General features: G+C 41.9%; 1 protein-coding gene across 1 annotated transcript; it reads left to right on the top strand.

Moving 5' to 3' along the window:
• The first annotated feature begins 1,184 nt into the window (after nt 1-1,184).
• Nucleotides 1,185-19,548, top strand: LOC130361019 (membrane-spanning 4-domains subfamily A member 4A-like). Its single transcript, XM_056563578.1, has 6 exons — nt 1,185-1,290; nt 3,443-3,562; nt 9,421-9,477; nt 10,898-11,047; nt 13,364-13,486; nt 19,477-19,548. The coding sequence occupies exons 1-6, from the start codon at nt 1,186-1,188 to the stop codon at nt 19,546-19,548; spliced, it is 627 nt and encodes a 208-aa protein (XP_056419553.1). The 5' UTR covers nt 1,185.
• Nucleotides 19,549-25,222: the final 5,674 nt, after the last annotated feature.

The raw sequence follows: 25,222 nt of genomic DNA, 5'->3' as shown, positions 1-25,222 counted from the left end.
CTTGGTCTGCCCTGATGTCATATCTATAGTGATTGCCTTACTTTAGAATCTTTTATTTTCACCGTTTTTTTTTCACATTTCAAATATCATATTTATATGGATAGCAAAGAAGTTGTCCCACAGCACTCCAAGATGGTGAATAACAAAGTGTTTATTGCCTCATGGTAGGATACAACGTTTCGACCGTCACCACAGTCTTTTTCAAGCATGCAATGTGACACACACATCCCATTTTTATATGGGTTACACTCAAATTACAATCAGTGAACAATAAAGCAAAGTAAGTGAAATACATAACAGTATTGATGCAAAAAACATGAGGAAACATATCACGGTGTTTCCTCATATGTTTTTTGTATCAATACTGTTATGTATTTCACTTACTTTGCTTTATTGTTCACTGATTGTAATTTGTGTATAACCCATATAAAAATGGGATGTGTGTGTCACATTGCATGCTTGAAAAAGACTGTGGTGACGGTCGAAACGTTGTATCCTACCATGAGGCAATAAACACTTTGTTATTCACCATCTTGGAGTGCTGTGGGACATCTTCTTTGCTTTGCATCATCACTGCTGCCAGTGACCCGGGCTGCGACTGGGCCCGCATGCACCCGCCTCATCCATACACCTGGTGTGCTGCTCCTCTCCTTTACTTGCAGATATTTATATGGATATATTTTTTGAAACATTTTTTTAAATTTAAAGTTAAATTGTTTCATATACTTTTAATAAATAGTTTGGTTATTGACTTGTGCAGGATATTTATTCTGTGCTGATATTCTATGTTTCATTCTATGTTTCCAATAGGAGACTGTAAAATTCATAGAAGAAATGGCTTAAGGACAACAAATGCAGATTAGTAGTGGACTTTTAACCTTGTAATGAAGCCTTATCAGAAAGGTGCAATAAATATACGTCACAGACTAGGAAAATTCATATAGGTGGGTGGGGATTTAGACTTAAATACTTGGTGAGAAATGGTAGGACACAGAAGAAGCCGATATAGCCTTCAGTCTTCTGTTACATGGTAAGCTCATGTTGATGTATACAATTGGACAGGTTGTAGACTTTTCTTTTTATTTCTACATTATTGGATGTCTGTGTCTTATGTATACATTGTGTGTTTATTTTCAGTAAACTACACTGATGGCTTTCCCAGCAACAAGTAATGAGACCTTTATTATGGGCTCACCACAGGCTAATGCTGCAAACTTCCCAGTGGAGCCCAGTGTACAGTCACCACCATTTTACCAAATGTTCCTGAAGGGACAACCAAAAGCTCTAGGGGTGAGTAACACACACATACACACACACACACACACACACACATATATATATATATATATATATATATATATATATATTCTTTTTTTATGTACAGTTTTGTTCCACTTATCAGTTCAGTTTTCATCAGAAGTTTAATGGTGGTTACCCAATAAATAATAGAGTAGGTAAAATCTATGATTCAGATATGTTACAAGGTTCTTTCCCATTGGGAATCCCACTAGATCAAATAACCCTATTGGAAAAAGATAAGAGTGCAGCTGGGAGCATATTATAACATGCATGCATTTTGATATAATATAACAAAGAGTATATGATTGGATGGATGTTTTGTATGACTTTTATTGCTGTTCACCAGCTGCTTTTGGTTGATATTCAAGATGTAGAACAGTGTGTGCTTCAGACTCAGATTTGGCATATCTTTGAGACAACCTATCACAAGCTGGTCCTTTAGTAAGGCCTCCCCCTGACAAAGCTATATTTACTTAAAGTGGTTGTGCCACCTTGTAAAGTTATTTCCTTATCCACAGGACAGGGGATACCTGGCAGATCGCAGGGATTCTAATTGTTGGGGCCCCTGCGACCTTGATAAAGTTTACCTCATTCACTCCATTTATCCTCTATGGGGATCTGATAGAAGCTGAACACTACTCAGCTGTTTTTAGTCTAGCCACTAGGCCTAATATTAGGCTGATCCTGTAAAAAGATTTTCACAATAGCTGATGCTTAGAGATCCCCTCCCTCTGCACTTGTAACAAAGCATGCCCAAAAACCTCTCTCATTAATTTTAATATTAATAGTCTATTGTGCCAATGCCCATGGGGCTTGCTGTAAAGAATACCTCATGGAAGATGGCTGCACCAATAAAAATATACTAAAAGGAAATAGCAAAAAATTACAATCAGGAAATAGAAACAGATTAGAAAATATCTCAGTATTTGTCTAAAATAAGTAAAACAAATATCTAGGTGATGCATTCACCTGTTCATCTGCACCCCCAGCACTACTGTTCTTACAAGGGCACATTCCCATTTATATTTCATTTAATTTAAGAATGGATCAACTATGATTACAGGCCAAATGTTATCAATTGGGGGAATTACTTGGTGAAATTTAGTTAGTAGTAACACTAAAGTTCTAAGCCTGCATTTATATATTGTAATTTTGCAGAGATATAATTTGCATGTCACTTAGGTCTTTAGATGGGTCTTTTGTAACATTATTTATAAAATATAACACCAGCTGACCAATACCAGTGAAAAAAGAGATGCCTAAAATATACATTTTATTCATAAATAGTTAAAATGTCAAAGCAAATACAGTGCTCACATTATGGTATATGTTGCAAAAAAATGTTTTGCAACATATACCATAAATCCATAATGTGAGCACTGGACTAACACTATTTTCTTTGACATTTTAACAATTTACGAATAAAAGGTATATTTTAGGCATCTCTTTTTTTCACTGGTATTGGTCAACTGGTGTTATATTTTCATATTTAAGCTTAGAGGCAATATTATCGGTCGTGTAGAGGACCCTATTCTTTGTGCATATCATAACATTATTTGTATCTGAAATTGAATATCTTTATTAGCGATGTGTAAACTGGGGCAATTGCTGTTGAAGGTAGCAGTTGCACCCAGACCCAGGGATCTGAGGGGAGACCTCAGTATTGGAACCCAGGATCTTGAAGTTGAACCGCTACAGTAAAACCTAGAGTAATCCCTAACTCTATTATGACTAGAGAAAAATGAGTTAAAGGGGAACTCCACTGACCGACCTTCAAAAGTAAATGTTCCGAACGCTGTTTTTGCGCTGCGGGGGTCCGTCACGTCCCTCGTGACCTCACAGTCCCACCCCCTCAATGTAAGTCTATGGGAGGGGGCATGACAGATGCCATGCCCCCTGCCATTGACTTGCATTGAGGGGGCATGACAGTGATGTCACAAGGGGCATGGCCAACCCCCGCAGCGCAAAATAAGCATTCAGAACATTTATTTCCGAATGCTGGCCAGTGGAGTACCCCTTTTAGAAACATGGTATACTCAAAAAGAGCACAGGTGATTTCCTTATACCATGTTACCCTTAGTACATGTTCATGAATCAGTAAGCAACTGTATAATCCAAATTCTTCTCTTTTAACTCCTTACAGGCTGTTCAAATCGCTTTGGGATTTGTGCATTTCCTAATAGGCACTGTGCTTCTCTACACAACGAATGCTTACACTTCAGTGGTTGCATATTGCTACATTGCTTACTGGGGAGGAGGCTTTGTAAGTAAAGATCCCACATCAGTCTTGATATTTTGGACTTTGGATTTACCTTGACTTATTGAGTGATTTAGTTTTATCTTTTATTAACATCGGTGGTATTTTGGATCAGTTATAGAACCCAGAAGAGAGAAAATTATGGCAGTACTCATGACCAGAAATTATGTCATGATAGAATATGTCATTGCTTTTGATGGGTGGGGGTCCTAGTGCTGGGATCTTCACTAAGCTTGAGAATGAAGATACCACGGCACTGGTTTAATACTGTAGTCCTTTCATAGTGTTTTCCTGAACACCATCAATCCTGGTCTTCTGCTGTGCAAGAAACTACAACATTACTCCAGTCATTATGGCAACTGTAGAGTCAGTGGTCAGGACCACCCCTGTGCCAGTACTTGCAAGGGTGCTCTGTATTTGCAATGTTTCAGGTCTTGCTTGTGTAAGGCTTTTAGCGAGCTGAAACATTGCAACTATTGAGAATTAATACTGTTAAAGTGCATTGGCTGCAAGACATTACAGTAAGTACAGTACAGATTCAGTTTATTAACCCATCATGGCTATTATAAATAATAGGGACCTTTAATGCCCTGCTGTCAAAATCAGAGTTTATTTGCTTGTCCTCCATGGACTTTATAAGCAATATAGCTATTGCATAGTCCGGAGAATACTATTTATTTACACTAGTTTTTATGAATACCATCTAATGCACCTCTAATATTGCTTCCTAATGCTCACTTTCCAACTCTGTCTTTCTGTGACACTACATATACCTTGTAACTGTACCAGTGTCCACTGTCCCCATGTTATGGCCGGCTACTTACATTTTTTACTGTGGATAAATGTAAAGTTATTTATCAACATACTTACAATATGCATACAAAATATGTTCTACGGAGAAAACACTGTATCAGTTTGCTGCTTCAAAATCTAGCAGTATATAATCATGTATAACATACATATAGAGGAAACACAGCTTACATGTAACCAGTAACATATCCAGGACTAAAACTTAATGGTGGTGGGGCTGAAAAATGACCTTTATTAGGTCACTTGTCTAGCCACAAGAAGGAATAGAATAGTCCACTTATTTACCATGGTTAGGGACAGATGTGCAGGGATGGATACCTGCTAGTATAAGCACAAATAGAACCAATAATACCACCATATAGTGACCATACAGTGGTCTGTAGAATATTATTAGACTGTAGACTTAACAAGAAAATACAGAACTGATCAGATGTGATCGTAGGCAGAATACATAACAATTAGAAAATATTTGTCAGCTCTCCTGACTTTTCTGTTTTAGTAAATACGTGTAGTGTCCATGAAATAACAGTTCTGGGACATATTTTCTTAGAATTCAAGATTTCTGTTAAGCATCCAGAGGGTTATGGACAGAATCATCTCCCCTCCACCTCCAGCAGTGGACAGTATAGTCCCTTCTAACTTTCCAATCCAGATTCCCAAATGTAACAATGTGAGATACAGGGTGTAAATAACCCCATGGCTAGATATCTCTATTCATCCTGATTCTGGGCATCTGGGCATTCTACTTATATTGATTTTTATTTTAATAGCCTTCTCCACTGATGAAATATAAGGCTTTTTTTTGTTAATATAGAAAATAACGCTCAAGGGCCCAGGGAGTGTTTCCCACCTGGCAAGAGCCCAATAAGTCCAGCCCATGCCCTCTTTATCTAAAGGCTCTCAAACAAGGTTAAACAAGGTAGGCAATATGCAATTGAATCAGTGGGCAGTAATAAAGAAATAAAGGGGGTATTAGGTAGACTTTCCTGGGCTCCTGTTGGGCTGGGGAATGCCCTGTGGACACTTAAGCCCCATTTGCATATTAACAAAAAGGCTAAATCTTACTAATGGAAAGAACTATAATAAATAGTATGATAAATAGATAAATAAAAGATATCTCTAGAATTATAGTAACAATCCCAGGCTAGCCATAGGATTATTTACATCCCTGTTTTCCTGCTGGCAGGCCCATTCTAAGAATGGGTGGTGTAATAAGAAGTGAGCAGCAGCACTACATTTAGGTTCCAGGGAACCCTTCTATATACGGTACTTAAACTTCTCACTTTCAGGCTTTACTGCACAGATAGTCCAAAATATTACACACATTTTTCTTTTTCCCTTAATTCATCTCAGCCTGCAAACATTGCCTTTCTAGAGATGACAAGGCCTGTTATTGGTAATGAAGCTATGGTACAGTCCTCACAAGCTTTTTTAAGCAGAAGCAGATGATGACTTTAAGAAAATGATATATGTTTATTGAAACAAAACACTTATGTATAAAATACGGCCTGCCACCTAGTATTAGAAGGCACATCTTAGCTCATATTTTAGCTCATAGGTTAATTTTGCCTTTCCCATATTAACAAAGATTTGCCATGTCCCTCTGTTATTATTATTCCTTTGGCACTAACTACTGTACATTTATGGCAGACTATAAAGCAAACTCAAAAGCTCAGGCAGGCTCTAAGAGCAGAGCACCAATCTAATTGATCAATGCAATGCAAAATAAGTATAACAGCTCAAATATAACACTTAATTATAAAAAAAAAAACTCCCCTAAAAATGTTTATTCCTGCCCCTTCTCTTATTTTTCAAATACAAAAATGCAAACAAAAAAAATATATATATATATTTGCTATTGCCGAGTGCAGAAATGTTAAAATTTGTTAAAGTATAATTATATTAAAGGGGTACTCCGGTGCTTACACATCTTATCCCCTAACCAAAGGATAGGGGATAAGATGCCTGATCGCGAGAGTCCTGCCGCTGGGGACCCCCGGGATCATGCACGCGGCACCCCGTTTGTAATAAGACCCGGAGTGTGTTCGCTCCGGGTCTGATTATGGTCGACCACAGGGCGGGCAGCGTGTGACGTCACGCCTCCGCCCCCGTGTGACATCATGCTCCGCCCCTCAATGCAAGCCTACGGGAGGGGGCGTGATAGCTATCATGCCCCCTCCCGTAAGCTTGCATTGAGGGGCGGAGCCTGCGGTCGCCGGTAATCAGTCCTGGAGCGAACACGCTCCGGGCACTGATTATAAACGGGGTGCCGCGTGCATGATCCCGTGGGTCCCCAGCGGCGGGACTCCCGCGATCAGGCATCTTATCCCCTATCCTTTGGATAGGGGATAAGATGTTTAAGCACCGGAGTACCTCTTTAATCCTACACAGTGAATGGCGCACACAAAAACAAATACCAAATGCCAAAAAAATCAAAGAAAGTAAATGTATAAAAACGTTAAAAAAATTCCATTTACTCCAAAATGGTATCAATAAAACTACAAATGATGGAGAAAAAAATAAGCTCCTATACAGCCCCAAAGGTAATAAAAAAAAAAGTAAAAAAAAAGGTTTTAGCTGTCAAAATTAGGCAGTTTTAAGCATGGATATATATATATATATATATATATATATATATATATATATATATATATATATAATTTTTCAAATCAACTGGTGCCAGAAAGTTAGACAGATTTGTAAATTACTTCTCTTCAAAAATCTTAATCCTTCCAGTGCTCATCAGCTGCTGGATATTTCAGAGGAAGTTGTGTAGTTCTTTCTAGTCTGACCACAAAGTGCTCTGCTGACACCTCTGTCCATGTCAGGTATTGTTCAGAGCAGGAGAGCTATGGGGATTTGCTTCTACTCTGGACAGTTCTTGGCATGGACAGAGGTGTCAGCAGAGAGCACTGTCTTCAGACTGGAAAGAACTTTCTCCGGAGCATACAGCAGCTAATAAGTACTGGAAGACTTAAAACGTACCTGTCAGATCCAACAAAAAAATTATAATAATAATATCAATTATAATATGTTACTTAGTACCTAAGTAGATGGATTTAGATGTATCGTAGAAATGGCACAGTTGCATGTATTGGAAACAGAAGGAAGGGGAGGGAGGTTTATCCTGTAAGATATCAGGTAGGAATTTCAAAGAGTTCGTGGAAAGGAACGAGGAAAATAACAAACCCTCTCTCCTGTCGTGTCCCAGAAAGGACAAGGGTATATAAGCTCGGGCAAAAGCTTTAATGCCAAAGACCGGTCTCATGGGTTCATTTGGTAAGAGAAAGGCAGATTTTCTCATATAGGAGTTATATGCACAAGTGATGGAGTGTAAGATCGGGGAAATGGTTGACAGGGTGGATCTAGGAAGGTCCTGAGTCAGGATCCAGAGTAGGGATCGCGGATCAATGCCTGCGGATGATGATTCCAGGTGTACCCATTGTTTTGTATTATGGTGGTGGAAACTATCTTACACTCAGGTAAACACAGCGGATAGGTGTTAGGAGAGGCAGTCTAGCAGATCAAGGCCCCTATCTGATTTCCTTCGGATCAAGATGTGCCGTGCTAACCGAGGATGTTTGTGAGACCAGACGAAGCCAGAGAAGAGCCCAGCGAGGTTTTGGAAAAATGTGGAGGGGTGCCGGGATTGCAGAAAATAAGTATAGGAGGCGGGGGAGGACGTTCAGTTTAATGATATTGATGCGTCCTAGCCATGAAAAATCCCTTCGCTCTCATCTGGCTATATCCGATTTGATAACTTGGAGCAAGGGGGATAGTTTAAGTGATATGTGTAAGTTAAGTGGGCAGGGACTTGGACACCTAGGTACTGTAGAGACTTGAATTGCCATTTAAAAGGATAGTTGCTTTGAAGTTGGCGGGCCATGGATAGAGGTAGGGTGATATTGAGCACTTCGCATTTGGTGGGATTCAATTTATAGTTACTGTGAGTTGTGAAATGTTGTAGAGCAGACATTAAGGAGGGGAGGGATATTAAGGGGATGAGGGGATGAGAGGTTAAGAAGGAGATCATCAGCATAGGCAGAGCATTTGTAATGGTACAGGGGGTGTCCAGACTTTTTATATCCGGATTCTAATGAATATCCGTGAGAATGTGTTCCATACACAGGACGTATAACAGTGGAGACAGTGGGCAGCCCTTTCTAGTACCATTACGAATGTCAAAAGGGAGGGAGAGCTGTCCATTCAGGTGTATCTCGGCTTGTGGATTTCAATAAAGTGCCATGATGCAATCCTTTATGTTCCTAGTCCAATTTGCGTAAGGGTTGCTTCTAGAAACCCCCAATCTACCCTATCAAAGGCTTTTTCAACATCAAGGGAGAGGAAGAAAAGCGAGATATTGCGTTTACGAGCTAAATGGATAGCAGAGAAAGTGTATTGTCCTCAGTGTATTGTCCCTTCTCTCCCTCCCGCATATGAAGCCTGCTTGATCCGGGTGGATAAGATCTTCCATGAAGTTAGGGAGCCTGTTTGCTATGAGCTTGGCAAACATTTTAGCATTGAGGTTGAGGAGCAAAATTGGGCAGTAACTGGGGCATAAGGACGGATATTTCACTTCTTTAGGGATGACCACAATGAAGGCTCGCAAGAAGGATGGGGTTGGGGGGGAGGGGAAGAGGACAAGATGGAGTTGAGGGCAGGAAGGAGGGGGACTCCTAGGTCCATGCAGAAGGTTTTGAAGAACTTAGCAGTGACTCTTCCCAAAAGTAACATGTTTTAGCAGCTTATACCTGAGGATCAGGTGATGTTCAGTGTAAATACCATGCTGCTCTTTAAAATCAGTAGGTATCAAGAGCTGAAAAGATAAGTCCCAGTAGGTGAATCCCTCCATTATTACTTTGGTTGTCTACAGTGTTACATCATGTTAATATATAGCACATTTTAATTGGCTGACAGGTTTCACATATTTTGATTTTTACAGTATTTATGGTATTGTCCTGTATACGATGTATTCTTTGTGTGGTTTACACACCAACTGCTAATGTATATTATGTCAAGGAGGAAAGTTTTAACATATTTTTTCTTTATTGCAGTACATTATTTCTGGATCATTGGTAGTTTCAGTAGCAGACAAAAAAACTCTTGGCCTGGTAAGTGTTTATTGAGAACCACAATAAAGGCAAGCTGTCACCCAATAGCACCTCTGAAATATAGAAGGACAGCAAATTATTCAGACTCCTCACTCATGTCCCATCCCTATTTATCCTGCCCAAATTTAAAGGAAAATGGTCATCTCGTTCACACACAGTGAAGCCAATACACAGGTTATAGTGCGGGTGAACAGGAGACCAATGCGGGGTCTCCGACTAATATACATACCTTCAGTCCGATGCCCGGTCCCTCTGAAGATTGGCTTCTATCTGCTCTGAATTGCATGCTGGAGGCTGGCCTGCTAGCTGGATTTGAATACTCATGGTTGATGGTCACGTGAGGGCTCAGTAGGCACAAACACTCATGTGACCACCGACCATGAATATTCAAATCCAGCCTGCAGGCCCACCTCCAGCATGCAATGCAGCATGGATAGAAGCCGATCTTCAGAGGGACCGAGCTCTGGACTGCAGGTATGTATATCAGTCAAATATCCTGCATCGGTCTCCTGTTCACCCGCACTATAACCCGGTGTATTGGGTTTAGTGTGGGTGAATGGGATAACAGTTTTCCTTCAAAACTCTAAATAAGTTCTATGTATTCCTACAGCTCTTTCCCACTGTAATGGAAGTATAGTAAAAAAAAAATGAAGTGCTAGCCATAAAATACTGCCTGTAAAATAACTGTTGACACTGCTTTAACATTGTTCATACAAATCAGCCAGGGAAATATACAATACAAGTTTTCAGACCCTTTCACATTCTTCATGTTGTTGCCCTATGCTTATGTCCATGTGAAATGTTATGCTTTAACCTTTTAAATACATTTGCAAACATTTCTAAAATTCTGTTTTCACTTTGTCATTATGGGGTCTTGAGTGCAGAATGATGAGGACAAACTTTTTAGCTCAAGGCCGCAGCTTAGCAAAATGTGCAACAAAAAGTGTCTAAAGACCACCTGAATGCTATATACATATATATATATATATATATATATATATATATATATATATATATTATAAAACTTTGATAGACTCTGTATTCAGTAAAAGGAAGTCTAGGATTACCATGCCTAATGTTCTGTCCTATTTGTCTTTTCCTTTTAAATGAATATAGGAATGTAAGTATTTATAAAACAGGCGTCATAAGGGTCGACAGGTCCTCTTTAAAGTGACAAAACACGAACATAGTTACTAAGTAGACAGTGGGCAGAGACTGTCTTGAATGAGAAGATATAAAAGCCATAGAGTCCTTCAGACTTGCATTGTAATGCTAATCTATGGGGCTCCTTCAATTCTGTATACCGCTTACTGAGTGGAGCGGAAGTGAAAAGACACGTTGCTTGGAGCCATATTCTATGTCTAAATATTACATTTTCAGAAAATTTGACAATTCCTTTCTTTTTTTCTTCCCATTTTAGGTGAAAGGAGCTTTAGCCATAAACTTGATCAGCGGTCTAATATCATTGGCTGAGTTCTCATTGGTCATAATTGATATAGTACATCCTTATTATTACTATTATGGGCCATGTTATACAAATCCATGTACTATATTCGAAAATACTATCTTCGTAAGTTATAATTCTCTGAACACTATTATCATTTTCAGGTCTGTATTTTCAAGTAATGTTGCCCTAGGCCCAGTACTGAACACACCCCAGTTTAAAGGGGTACTCCAGTGGAAAACATTTTTATTTAAATAAACTGGTGCCACAAAGGTAAACAGATTTGTAAATTACTTCTAATAAAAAATCTTAATCCTTCCAGTACTTATCAGCTGCTGTATGCTCCACAGGAAGTTCTTTTCTTTTTGAATTTATTTTCTGTCTGACCACAGAGCTTGCTGCTGACACCTCTGTCTGTGTCAAGAACTGTCCAGAGCACAATTGGTTTGCTATGGGGATTTGCTCCTGCTCTGGACAGTTCCTGACATAAACAGAGGTGTCAGCAGTGAGCACTTTGGTCAGACAGAAAAGAAAATTAAAAAAGAGAAGAACTTCCTCTGGAGCATACAGCTTCTCATTAGTATTGGAAGGATTTTGAAATGGAAGTAATTTACAAATCTGTATTACTTTTTGGCACCAGTCGATTTTAAAAAAAAAAGTAGCTTTCCACCGGAGTACCCTTTAAGAAGTTACAATGCAATTACACTAAATTAAAGAGACTCTGTTACTATTTTTATGCTGTCTTAACTGGGGTCAGCATAAATTAGTGACAGAGATGCCGATCAGAATGTTGTATTACTTTTACATTATTCTGTGTAGACATTTCCCCAATATCCTGATTAATATTGAAGACACAAAGAGTAGGGAAGTAGTCCTTTCTATTATCTGCACACACTTGGTATTCCTCAATATTCATGAGATCCCGCTCCCTCCACCCACCACTTACTAGCAGCTGTCTGCCTATATACTGTACTGAAATGATGTGTTTATAACCATTTGTTTGAAAGATGTTTATGTCATGTACAAAGTAGTACAACCTGCTAAAACTACAGTTGTTGACATGGTATTAGTGAAGTGGAAAAATATGAGTTTTTATGAATTAATTCAGTTTTAATTCATTTAATTTAATGGTCATTTTTTTGGGGGACTGGTCGACTATCTTATATGTTTAGAGGCCTCCCGACTCTTCCAACTCCTCTATCGATGATATTGTGAATAGAAAATGTGGCATGGTGAACTTCAACATCCAATCTTTGTTCTCCCAAAGAATAAGATGTGCCTAAGAGTATCTTTCCAGCTTCTTTCCATTGACAACAAGCATGTATATGTGGTAATCAGGATAAATAGCTGTTGGCTCAGTCAAAATTTGGCCAAAAACTATTGAAGATGTATGGGAACCTTAACAGATTGCATGACTAAAGTGCATTTCTTCCTGTTGCTCTGATCAACTATATGTCGACAGACACAGTTGTCAAATGTACCGATAGACTCTAGAATATTTTGAGAATTTAACCTCTAAGTGACAGTGGTGGGCTTGATTGGCTGCTGAAGTCACGGCTGATAGACTATGCAGACCAGTTAGGCTGGGTTCACACTACGATTTTCAAATACGGTAACTGTATATGGTTTTCCGCAAAAAAAGTATACGACCGTATCCGAAACCGTATGCATAGAGAATGCATTGTAAACCGTATTCAAAATGTTGTGTACGGTTGCATCTGTTTTGCTTCGGATACGGTTTTGCCGATTTTTCAACCATAGGCAAAAACGTTGTCGACCACGTTTTTGCCTCCGGTTGGAAAACCGTAAGCGAACCGTATGCGGTTCTTTTAACATTGTTGTCTATGAGAACCATACACAGAATTTCAGAATACGGTTGCACACGGTTTTTCTAATCCGTTTTTGGAGTTGACACATGTGCAGAAGGAATTTCAATAGAACAATAGTAACTTTATTAAATTGCTTGAAAACTGATTCCAACAAAATAGCAAAACCGTTGTCAAAAAGGATGCAAACGGATAGAACCGTACATACGTTTTGGAACCGTATACAGGGAAAAAACGTATTGGGAGTCATACGGTTGTATACTGTTGCCTACGGTTTTTGCCATACGGTTTTTAGCGGAAAACCGTATACGGTAACCGTATTTGAAAAACGTGGTGTGAACCCAGCCTTATATGGAAATTGGTAGGGTAGGTACATTGAAAAATGTGATCATTTACCATTTCATACCCATACAGAGCTTTCAGAGCTATTTGTGATACAATCCTGGTTTAGTTTAAATGTGGAAGCCTTTTGGATAAGTGATGATTGGAGAAATATGTTTAGGATTTTTCAACATAAGTCCAGGTGGCTTCCATTTATCTATACCAGATTTATAATGCCAAGTTGGCATACTTATGTTTTAGGCAGATTACTCATATATTGTGTGTTTCATTTTAGATTATCAGACTGATCACTCTTATCCACCTAGTGTTCATTGCTGCTCTACAAGTCAGCATGTCGACTACAGCCTTTGCATTTGGTATTCGCTCACTGAAACAGAAGACTCCTGATATACCAGAGGTAAAGACGTATGCCATTAAGGCATGGACCATGTAAGGAACCACTACATTTAAAAAGGCATTCCCACTTAGGACATTTATGGTGCATCTACATGATGAATGTGGGTCTGACCTCTGAAGTTGGACCTCTTTAGATCTAGAGTCTCCCAGCCCCCTATGGCCTTGTTACTGAGTGGGATGTTTTACATATTTTATGTAACTCCATTTGTCTTTAAATTAAGATGTGTAAACAACATAGTACTGCAGTGCATAATCAGGTGATGAAGGGAGCCCCCTTCCTCTGTCTAACCGCTTAGTTATTAATATATTCTGATCCTTGGCTGATGTAAGTTATATAACAAATATATAAATATTGCATTTGCGCTGTCACGATGCCGGCTGGCAGGTAGTGGATCCTCTGTGCCAGAGAGGGATTGGCGAGGACCGCGCTAGTGGACCGGTTCTAAGTCACTACTGGTTTTCACCAGAGCCCGCCGCAAAGCGGGATGGTCTTGCTGCGGCGGTAGTGACCAGGTCGTATCCACTAGCAACGGGTCACCTCTCTGACTGCTGATGATAGGCGAGGTACAAGGGAGTAGACAGAAGCAAGGTCGGACGTAGCAGAAGGTCGAGGGCAGGCGGCAAGGTTCGTAGTCAGGGTGGATAGCAGAAGTTCTGGTACACAGGCTTTAGACACACAATACGCTTTCACTAGGCACAAGGGCAACAAGATCCGGCAAGGGAGTGCATGGGAGGAGGTTAGATATAGTCAGGGACCAGGTGGAAGCCAATTAAGCAAATTGGGCCAGGCACCAATCATTGGTGCACTGGCCCTTTAAGTCTCAGGGAGCTGGCGCGTGCGCGTCCTAGAGAGCGGAGCCGCGCGCGCCAGCACATGACAGCAGGGGACGGGAACGGGTAAGTGACCTGGGATGTGATTCGCGAGCGGGCGCGTCCCGCTGTGCGAATCGCGTCCCCAACGGCCATGACAGTGCAGCGCTCCCGGTCAGCGGGACTGACCGGGGAGCTGCAGGGAGATAGACGCCGTGAGCGCTCCGGGGAGGAGCGGGGACCCGGAGCGCTAGGCGTAACAGTACCCCCCCCCTTAGGTCTCCCCTTTTTTTTGTCCGGTGACTGCCTCCCCTGGGATGAGGACACCGGGAAGGAATGGATGGTTTCCTCAATGGCAGGCAGTACAGCAGGAGTAGGAATGGGGAGGGAGGGCAGAGGGTGAAGCTTGGCACGGGGCAGGGAGACACAAGGACGGGAGCCATGAGGGGACACAGAGGCTTGCCTGAAGGGACTGGGAGGGGGGGAGAGGCATTTTCTGTGGCAGGCAGAGTCCCTAACGACTTTAGGGGGACCGGATACAGGAGGAACCACAGGGTCACGGCAGGGAGTACTGGGAACTGGTTTAAGGCAGTCCTTGGAACAAGAGGGACCCCAACTATTGATCCCCCCAGTGGACCAGTCCAGGGTTGGGGAATGGTGTAGAAGCCAGGGTAGTCCAAGGAGAACTTCGGAAGTGCAATTGGGAAGGACAAAAAATTCAATTTTCTCGTGATGAGGTCCGATGCACATTAGGAGGGGCTCCGTGCGGTAACGCACGGTGCAATCCAACCTGGCTCCGTTGACCGCGGAAATGTGGAGTGGCTTGACAAGACGGGTCACCGGAATGCGGAATTTATTCACCAAGGACTCCCGAATAAAATTCCCAGAAGCACCAGAGTCCAGGCAGGCCACGGCTGAGAGGGAAGAGCTGGCTGAAGTAGAAATCCGTACAGGCACCGTGAGACGTGGAGAAGCCGACTTAGCATCCAGAGACGCCACACCCACGAGAGCTGGGTGCGAGCGTGCGTTTCCCAGACGTGGAGGACGGATAGGGCAATCCACCAAAAAATGTTCGGTACTGGCACAGTACAGACAAAGATTCTCTTCCTTACGGCGATTCCTCTCTTCCAGGGTCAGGCGAGACCGATCCACTTGCATGGCTTCCTCGGCGGGAGGCCTAGGCGCAGATTGCAGTGGAGACTGTGGGAGAGGTGTCCAGAGATCTAAGTCTTTTTCCTGGCGGAGCTCTTGATGTCTCTCAGAAAAACGCATGTCAATGCGAGTGGCTAGATGAATGAGTTCATGTAGATTAGCAGGAGTTTCTCGTGCGGCCAGAACATCTTTAATGTTGCTGGATAGGCCTTTTTTAAAAGTCGCGCAGAGGGCCTCATTATTCCAGGAAAGTTCAGAAGCAAGAGTACGGAATTGTATGGCGTACTCGCCAACGGAAGAATTACCCTGGACCAGGTTCAGCAGGGCAGTCTCAGCAGAAGAGGCTCGGGCAGGTTCCTCAAAGACACTTCGAATTTCCGAGAAGAAGGAGTGTACAGAGGCAGTGACGGGGTCATTGCGGTCCCAGAGCGGTGTGGCCCATGACAGAGCTTTTCCAGACAGAAGGCTGACTACGAAAGCCACCTTAGACCTTTCAGTAGGAAACTGGTCCGACATCATCTCCAAGTGCAGAGAACATTGCGAAAGGAAGCCACGGCAAAACTTAGAGTCCCCATTAAATTTGTCCGGCAAGGACAGGCGGAGGCTAGGAGTGGCCACTCGCTGCGGAAGGGGTGCAGGAGCTGGCGGAGGAGATGATTGCTGCTGAAGTTGCGACTGAAGTTGCTGCACAATGGTGAATACTTCCGACAGCTGGTGGGTTAGATGGGCGATCTGTCGGGATTGCTGGGCGACCACCGTGGTGATATCAGAGATATAAGGCAGAGGGACGTCAGCGGGATCCATGGCCGGATCTACTGTCACGATGCCGGCTGGCAGGTAGTGGATCCTCTGTGCCAGAGAGGGATTGGCGAGGACCGCGCTAGTGGACCGGTTCTAAGTCACTACTGGTTTTCACCAGAGCCCGCCGCAAAGCGGGATGGTCTTGCTGCGGCGGTAGTGACCAGGTCGTATCCACTAGCAACGGGTCACCTCTCTGACTGCTGATGATAGGCGAGGTACAAGGGAGTAGACAGAAGCAAGGTCGGACGTAGCAGAAGGTCGAGGGCAGGCGGCAAGGTTCGTAGTCAGGGTGGATAGCAGAAGTTCTGGTACACAGGCTTTAGACACACAATACGCTTTCACTAGGCACAAGGGCAACAAGATCCGGCAAGGGAGTGCATGGGAGGAGGTTAGATATAGTCAGGGACCAGGTGGAAGCCAATTAAGCAAATTGGGCCAGGCACCAATCATTGGTGCACTGGCCCTTTAAGTCTCAGGGAGCTGGCGCGCGCGCGCCCTAGAGAGCGGAGCCGCGCGCGCCAGCACATGACAGCAGGGGACGGGAACGGGTAAGTGACCTGGGATGCGATTCGCGAGCGGGCGCGTCCCGCTGTGCGAATCGCGTCCCCAACGGCCATGACAGTGCAGCGCTCCCGGTCAGCGGGACTGACCGGGGAGCTGCAGGGAGAAAGACGCCGTGAGCGCTCCGGGGAGGAGCGGGGACCCGGAGCGCTAGGCGTAACATGCGCCATATTGTCCCCACACAGATCCACCACATATATACATCATACAGAACTTTTCTACCAACACAATAGAATCTAATGAATACCATTAAAGATTAATAAGCTCTTGTAACTGGATACACTTAGTCTTGTAGCTGGATACCCTTAGTCTTGCAGCTGGATACACTTAAAGGGGTACTATGGTGGAAAACTTTTTTTCTTTTTAAATCAACTGGTGCTAGAAAGTTAAACAGATTTGTAAATTACTTCTATTAAAAAATCTTAATCCATCCAGTACTTATTAGCTGCTGAATACTACAGAGGAAATTCTTTTTTTTTTAACACAGTGCATTTTAGGAACTGTCCAGAGCAGCATGGGGATTTTCTCCTACTCTGGACAGTTCTTAAAATTGACAGAGGTGTCAGCAGAGAGCACTGTGGTCATGATATCAGCAGAGAGCCCTGTGTTCCAAAAAGAAAATAATTTGCTCTGAAGTATTCAGTACTGGAAGATTTTTTTATAGAAGTAATTTACAAATCTGTTTAACTTTCTGGCACCAGAAAAAAAAAGTTTTCTATTGGAGTACCCCTATAAAAATAAAAATGGCCCAAAGCCACCACAATACCTGTTCTATGTCCCCTGTAGTTATCTTTCTGAATTTGCCAGCTCCTGTTGTCTCCTGAACATTCTTTTTCTTTGCCTGCAGCCCAGACTACAACTCCCAGCAGTCAGTGTGGCTCTGTGTAATGGCTGGCAGCCAATTGCTTTTACTATGTGTTTGCATGCTGTGTTGTTGCAACACACACTGTACATGTCATTTCTTTAAAATTATTCTTAAGCATTACACATGGTACACATCCATAGCCCAGTTTATCGTCACTGTTCCCTGGAAATTATTTTATAATGAAATTCAGTAGCATTTTATGATGATACTGTAGTACTGTATTTAAAAACATTTTATATAATGTAGATAATGCCATTATATGTATATTTATAATATACATTGGTTAAAAAAATTGTATATTACTGTCCCTATTGTTTGTGTGTCTCTATGAGGAGTCCAAATACAGGAAGTGTGGGTGGACAAGCAGGGCTCTGTACAGTGAGGACAAGCAGGGCTCTGTACACTGAGGACAAGCAGGGCTCTGTACACTGAGGACAAGCAGGGCTCTGTGCACTGAGGACAAGCAGGGCTCTGTACTCAGGAAAATCAGGGCTCTGTGCAGTGAGGACAAGCAGGGCTCTGTACACTGAGGACAAACAGGTCTCTGTGCAGTGAGGACAAGCAGAGCTCTGTACACTGAGGACAAGCAGGGCTCTGTAAACTGAGGTCAAGCAGGGCTCTGTACACTGAGGACAAGCAGGGCTCTGTGCACTGAGGACAAGCAGGGCTCTGTGCACTGAGGACAAGCAGGGCTCTGTGCAGTGAGGACAAGCAGGTCTCTGTACACTGAGGACAAGCAGGGCTCTATGCACTGAGGACAAGCTGGGCTCTGTGCACTAAGGACAAGCAGGGCTCTGTGCACTGAGGACAAGCAGGGCTCTGTACAATGAGGACCAGCAGGGCTCTGTACACTGAGGACAAGCAGGGCTCTGTGCAGTGAGGACAAGCAGGGCTTCGTACACTGAGGACAAGCAGGTCTCTGTGCACTGAGGACAAGCAGGGCTCTGTGCAGTGAGGACAAGCAGGGCTCTGTACACTCAGGACAAGCAGGGCTCTGTGCAGTGAGGACAAGCAGGGCTCTGTAGACTGAGGACAAGCAGAGCTCTGTACACTGAGGACAAGCAGGGCTCTGTACACTGAGGACAAGCAGGGCTCTGTGCACTGAGGACAAGCAGGGCTCTGTGCACTGAGGACAAGCAGGGCTCTGTGCAGTGAGGACAAGCAGGTCTCTGTACACTGAGGACAAGCAGGGCTCTATGTACTGAGGACAAGCTGGGCTCTGTGCACTAAGGACAAGCAGGGCTTTGTGCACTGAGGACAAACAGGGCTCTGTACACTGAGGACAAGCAGGGCTCTGTACACTGAGGACAAGCAGGGCTCTGTGCAGTGAAGACAAGCAGAGCTCTTTGTACTGAGGACAAGCAAGGTTCTGTGTAGTGAGGACGAGCAGGGCTCTGTGCAGTGAGGCTCTGTGACATGCCCCTGGCTCATACAGCAGGGTGATTGACAAGCCAGGAGCCTGCACAGAGCCCTACTTCTCCTGCCCTCACTTTCTGTATTTGGACTCCTCATAGACACACACAGGCAATAGCTGCAGGGACAGAATTTTTTCACCCAAAAATATACACATTTTTTTTTATCAATGTAAATTACAAATATACAAATAATGGTATTATCTACATTATTTCAAAAGTTTTGTTGGCGAAAGGTGCACTTTAAAGAAAAAAATCTTTACCCTGTCAGTGTATTACAAATATGCATACTACTTACATTTTTTTATAAAAATCATGAATTTGTTTTGATAATTGAGATCATGATGATAATCTTTTACTATATCGTCTTTTCATTACATCTACTTACAGGTCATTGTGGTACAGAACATGTACCAGATCCCAGCTGTAATGCCAGAAGTCAGTGCCCAACCTAAATACTGAACAAAAAAGAACAGCAAATAATGATGCAATATGTGAACATACCATTATAGTATATGCTCCCTTATGGCGATCTCTGATGTGTCCAGCATGAAATAACAAATATGAAATTAGAATAATTGTGATGGAGGAAACTTTATATGATATGGATAAAAATTAAGAAAATGTTCACTTGTGATGGAAGCTTTAAAATACAGGAAAGTCTATGTGTGAGAATCTGATGATTGTGTGTGTGTGTGTGTGTGTTTGTATTGATTGCGTCACATGACTAGTGTTGAGCGGCATAGGCCATATTCGAATTCGCGAATATTCGCGAATATATGGACGAATATTCGTCATATATTCGCGAATATTCGCATATTCGTAATATTCTCGTTTTATTTTCGCATATGCGAAAATGCGTGTATGCGAAAATTTACATATACGGAAATTAGCATATACAAAAATTAGCATAAGCGAAAATTCGCAAATGCGAAAATTAGCATATGCAAAGTTTCGCATATGCGAAAATTCACACACCAGTATCACACAGTAGTATTAGAGCCTTCTTTACACCACACAAGCTGGAAGCAGAGATGGGTGATCACTGTGATGTGTACTGTGAAAAAAAAACAAAAAACGAATATTCGTAATTACGAATATATAGTGCTATATTCGCGAATTCGCGAATATGCGATATTCGTGAATAAAATTCGAATTGCGAATATTCGTGAGCAACACTACACATGACCATGTTTAGTCCATTTTGCTCAGTCTATAGAATACATACCTATGAACTAATTTTCAGCTATATCGTTCAGTTTTTTCTCTAGATAGACACCTGCTGCACTAGATGTGGTGCAAATCATGTAAGCCAGTTTTGGAGCACTTAAACGGCACAATATTTCCATAGTCACAAGAGAGTTTTCATCATGACATAAATGCCTATGGTATTTGTATTAATTCCTCTCAGTATAGCTGTATTACCCATATTCCACGTTGTCACTGCCTCTTCCGACGGAACATTCCTTGAGAAAGTCAACTCTGACGAAACGTACGTCGGAACAGGCAGTGACAACGTGCAATATGGGTGAGTGTACTTGTTTACCATGCTTGGCGAGCATTATTGGGGAATATATGCAATAGATTAGGGGTCTAGGAGAGGACATTGTTTCTTGACCTTCAGTGCATTTTACTTCAATACTACTGTGGTGCAATAGTGATTTTTCACACATTCTCCCCAGCTTCCACTATCATTAGTTTGTTACTATTATCTCATTAATATAACATATAGTGGCACATTGTTGTCCTGTCATCGGTCTTGTTTTTAAAGTTTTTGTTGTTCCCTGTATATTGAGTGATTAATGTAGTTTTTATATGTGATCAATAAAGTTACATTTGGATCAGTAGCTAATGCTCTTTTCTCGTTGTTGTGTAACTTAATTGTGATTACTTTGTAAAGTAGTGAAAATAGCAAATAATCACAGTTTTTGTGCAAACTTTAGCTGGTATGTTCTTAGCGCAAAGAGGGCATGGATTTGGGAACGCAGCTGCCCCCAGATGGCAAACCAGCATCAACTGTTCATTGGATTTATGTAAAGGTGTCCACATCGACATAAATCCAGCGAACCTGGCAGCGGAATCCCAGTGTGCACTGGGGGAGAGTTGATGAATGCCCCCCTAAATGTACATAATTCATGCCAACATTCTTATCATTAAATCTAATCTACAACAAATCTTCAAAATCTATATGATTTGGTGCAGATTTTTCACAGCAGATTTTGATATTGTAATGTAGTGGAATTTCCATGGTGGAACGTCCAAAGCATTTAAATCTGCACAGTAAATACATGCAGATTTTGGTGCAGATTTGCCATTGCACATTCATGTTTAGCATTTTTTTTTTATTCTGCCTTTGTACGTATAGGCTGTGTACAACAGTATAGAGAAAACAGGGCTAAAACAGCAAATTGTAAAGACTGTAGAACATTTAGTTTTTTCATAAAAATTTTGAAAATGTTTTTGTACGGTAACATGATTCTCCTCTTCTAATTGCCTTTTGTGTGCCCTTCTATCTTTCGCCAACCTAACTGAGCTATCCCCCAAGGAGGCTCCTCCCCTTCACAGTCTGAGCTGGAGTGTAAGCTCCTCCCAGCTGTTATCTCTAACTGCTATCTGGTATCTCTAGAAACAATTCAAATGAAGACTATTAAGAAACATTCTTAAATTTTCATTTAGGAAACAAATGAGCAATAAAAAAAATAAATAAATGGCCATAGCCTTTAAAGGATTATTCCACTGGCTGGCATTTATAATATATTCATAATAAATAACTAATAGGTGGGAATTCCATCTCTATGGCCCAAACCTTTCAGGAGAAAAAGCTAGGTGCCACATGAATATGCAATTTCCTGGTACCCACTCTAGTGCTGCTGACTGAAACAGTTGTGGTGTTCTATCTTTTTTGGGTGCCGTGGGTCAGAAAATGAGGGGTATTGGTTGACTGACCATTGTGAAGTTACTCATTATTTCCAGAAAACAATATATTCTGTCTAAACAGGAACTATGGCCAGTAATGGGAATAAGTGGTAATAAATTACAGATTTAGCTACATTCTCAGTAGTGTCTAGTGTTTTTTTATTTTTTTGCTTGTAGCAGAAAGAAACAATGTAAAATCTGATCAGGTCTTGAGTGGTCTTCAAAGCATTACATCAGTCATTAGCAGCATCAAATATAGATCAGGACATAGCATAACAAAATAACAAAAGTACATTACAACTTTATATTCTCATTTTTTGTAGTCTTCTGGTACTGTGTTAAATTTTAGAATTTTAGAGAACTTCTTTAACCCCTAGAGACTCATGACATAAATGTACATACACCATGACATACATTTATGTCATACACTGCAGTGAGTTTATGAAGCAAGTGCAGGAGCTGCTTTCCTTTCCCCTGCAGCCACCGCTGGTTCCTGATTTTAAGTGGCCGCAACATTGGCTGCTTGTTAAAGACCAGCGTCCCGGCCTTAACCACTTTAGAACAGTGACCAGCGGCAACTGATGAGGGCCTGAACGTTACACCTGCACTTGGGACTCCTCATGTCCGGGCCTGAAGCAGCATTCACTGGTCACTGTTCCACAGTGCGGTCACTTAGAAGCCTGTATTGTAGTATCTTTACCCTGAAGAGATGCCATACATTCATATGGAGCTTTTCCTACACCTAGTTCTTTACTTTTTTTTTTATTAAAGGAAAATAATACAAAAATCTATATGGTCGCCCTGGTTAATGCAGGTTCTCTTTTTAATAAAAAAAAAATATATATGTGTATTCTGTAAAACGCTGCCACCTTGTCCTTCTGTTGCCTCTGCTATTGCAGCTTGGTATATTAAAGTGAATAAGGTTGAGCGGCAATACTACACACAAGCTGTGAATATATGTGGCATTGTGGGGGAAGTTTGCTTTTAAAAAAAAAATTTGGAATAAGTCATCATTTTAAAATACCTACCTAAAATTCTTGTATTTTCCCAAAAGTGTTTATATCCTTTTATTTGAACAATATTTAAAACCTATTCTTTTACAGCTTTTTTTTTTTTATTGTAACAAGTGGATGGTTTAAAAAAAAAAAAAGAATTTGTAAGATTTCACTGCCATCTGGTGGTAAGTCAATAATTGTCATTTTTATCATAATTATTTACTATATCACACAGCTTTTACATGTTCTTTTTTTGCATACTATCTGTATCACTCACATTCTGTTTTATTACTGAATATTTTAAAAGACCTAAAATAAAAGCTCCCCTTACATTACTTAGATATTAAAATAAGCGCTATAACAACACTGACTTAGAGTGACGGGATAATCCATGCAAATTTTAGTCCACTGCTACTCATAGCTTTAGTCACCACTTCTTACCTAAACTGTCCCTTGCCATAACTTAATGTTTTTTGTGTTCTTATCAATTCCAATGAGTGTAACTGTCTCTCCTTCAATGTTAGAAAATGTTATTTTCTGTCTGCAGTCTCTAATAAAAAAGTGAACAGTTACATATTGGTTATTAGAGTTCAGCACACTTTAAAATGCTTAAGTCCTGGAAAACACTGCTAGGCCATCTTTGAAATCGAGTAATATTTAGGTCCGACTGCCAGACAGATACATATGACCATACCAGATACAAGAGGGGAGAGTTTAGTGTTGATATGGAATAAAGGCAAAGTACAATTGAGGTCAAGTGTGTGAACTTTTTTTATGTGTAGCCTTGAAGGACCAATGAAGGACCAATGACCCGGTGACGGGTCCGGAGCGGCGGGGACACGTGAGTATTACCCCCTATACCAGTGATCTTCAACCTGCGGACCTCCAGATGTTGCAAAACTACAACTTCCAGCATGCCCGGACAGCCGTTGGCTGAAGACCACTGGTATAGAGGGTAATACTCACGTGTCCCCGCTGCTCCGGACCCGTCACTGCTCATCCCCGCTGCCCTGGATGTCACCCTCCATCGCTGTCGCCGTGTCCCTGAGGTGTCCCCGTCGCTCCGGAACATCTCTGCTGCCCGGTATCCTCTCTGTCCGTCGTCGCCATCATGCCGCTACGCACGCCGCTCCTATTGGATGACGGGGTGGCGTGAGCGATGACGTGATGACGACGAAGGAGAGCGCCGGCCATGCAGGGGATCCCTGCATGGAGCAGACACAGAGGAGGCAGGTAAGGTCCTTCCCGGTGCAGCCGGGTTAGTGTCACTTTAGCTTCAGCTTCGATCGGTGATGTCCTGTATTGATGGCCGCAGAGACCGCCACCATAAGTGTGTATTCGCCGTGTAAGACGCACCAACTTTCCCCCTCCCCCCCCCCCCCCGCCCCCAGTTTTAGGGAAGAAAAAGTGCGTCTTATATGGGAAAAATACGGTACTGCCCAAGAGAATCTGAAAAAAAAATATTGGTAAAAGCTAGAAATAAAGCTTTTTTTTGGTGAAAGAAAATTTAGTCATGCATTTTTGGAAGAATTTTTAAAGCATATTTAGATGCAGTTTTTCTCCCCAGGATTAATATGGTACAGAGATCTATGTTTGATGCTCCACTCACATTTTGAGGAACTCAGAGAAGCTTTGCGAGAAAAGATTCAGGCCCAATGTTTGATTGTTGCCCCTTTGAGGTTTATTGAGAGGTATGCTCTAGGTTTTAAGTACACAATTAGAGGTGGGGGAAGTTACAAATTCAATGGCAGTTATTGTTTTTATATTAAAAACTGGTAAGGATCCACTAGAGGCAGAACCTTAAATCTCTCTTCTTAATTCAGATATTCAAATATTTAACACATTTCTTGCATTTAGACTGTCCAAAGTTATTGCTGATAATTTCCATAGGTACCAATGTGGCTTTATCCTAGGACACTAGGTGAAAAATAATCTCCATTGCATGCTTGGTAATCCTCAGATTGGCTTGGATTAGGACACCCCTCCATCCCATCACCAGACACAGTTAAAGGAAAACTGTCAGTGAGCTCCCCCCCCGCACTAACCATAGGTACTGGCTGGTAGTGAGGGGGATGCTGATTGATATGCTGTCTAACATGCCCGGATCCGCCCCACCGTTCATCCCGGAAAGGATGAATATTTATAAGTCAGGCGGCACTGCGGACGAGCGGCTCTGATGTCAGAGTGCCAGAAGGAGCTTTGTAACCCCCCCTGTTTCAGTTAGC

The sequence above is a fragment of the Hyla sarda genome, chromosome 3 (assembly GCF_029499605.1).
Source record: "Hyla sarda isolate aHylSar1 chromosome 3, aHylSar1.hap1, whole genome shotgun sequence".
Taxonomy (NCBI): Eukaryota; Metazoa; Chordata; class Amphibia; order Anura; family Hylidae; genus Hyla; species Hyla sarda.
Note: the sequence above shows the minus strand (reverse complement) of the source record. Positions and strands in the feature narration are given on the sequence as shown.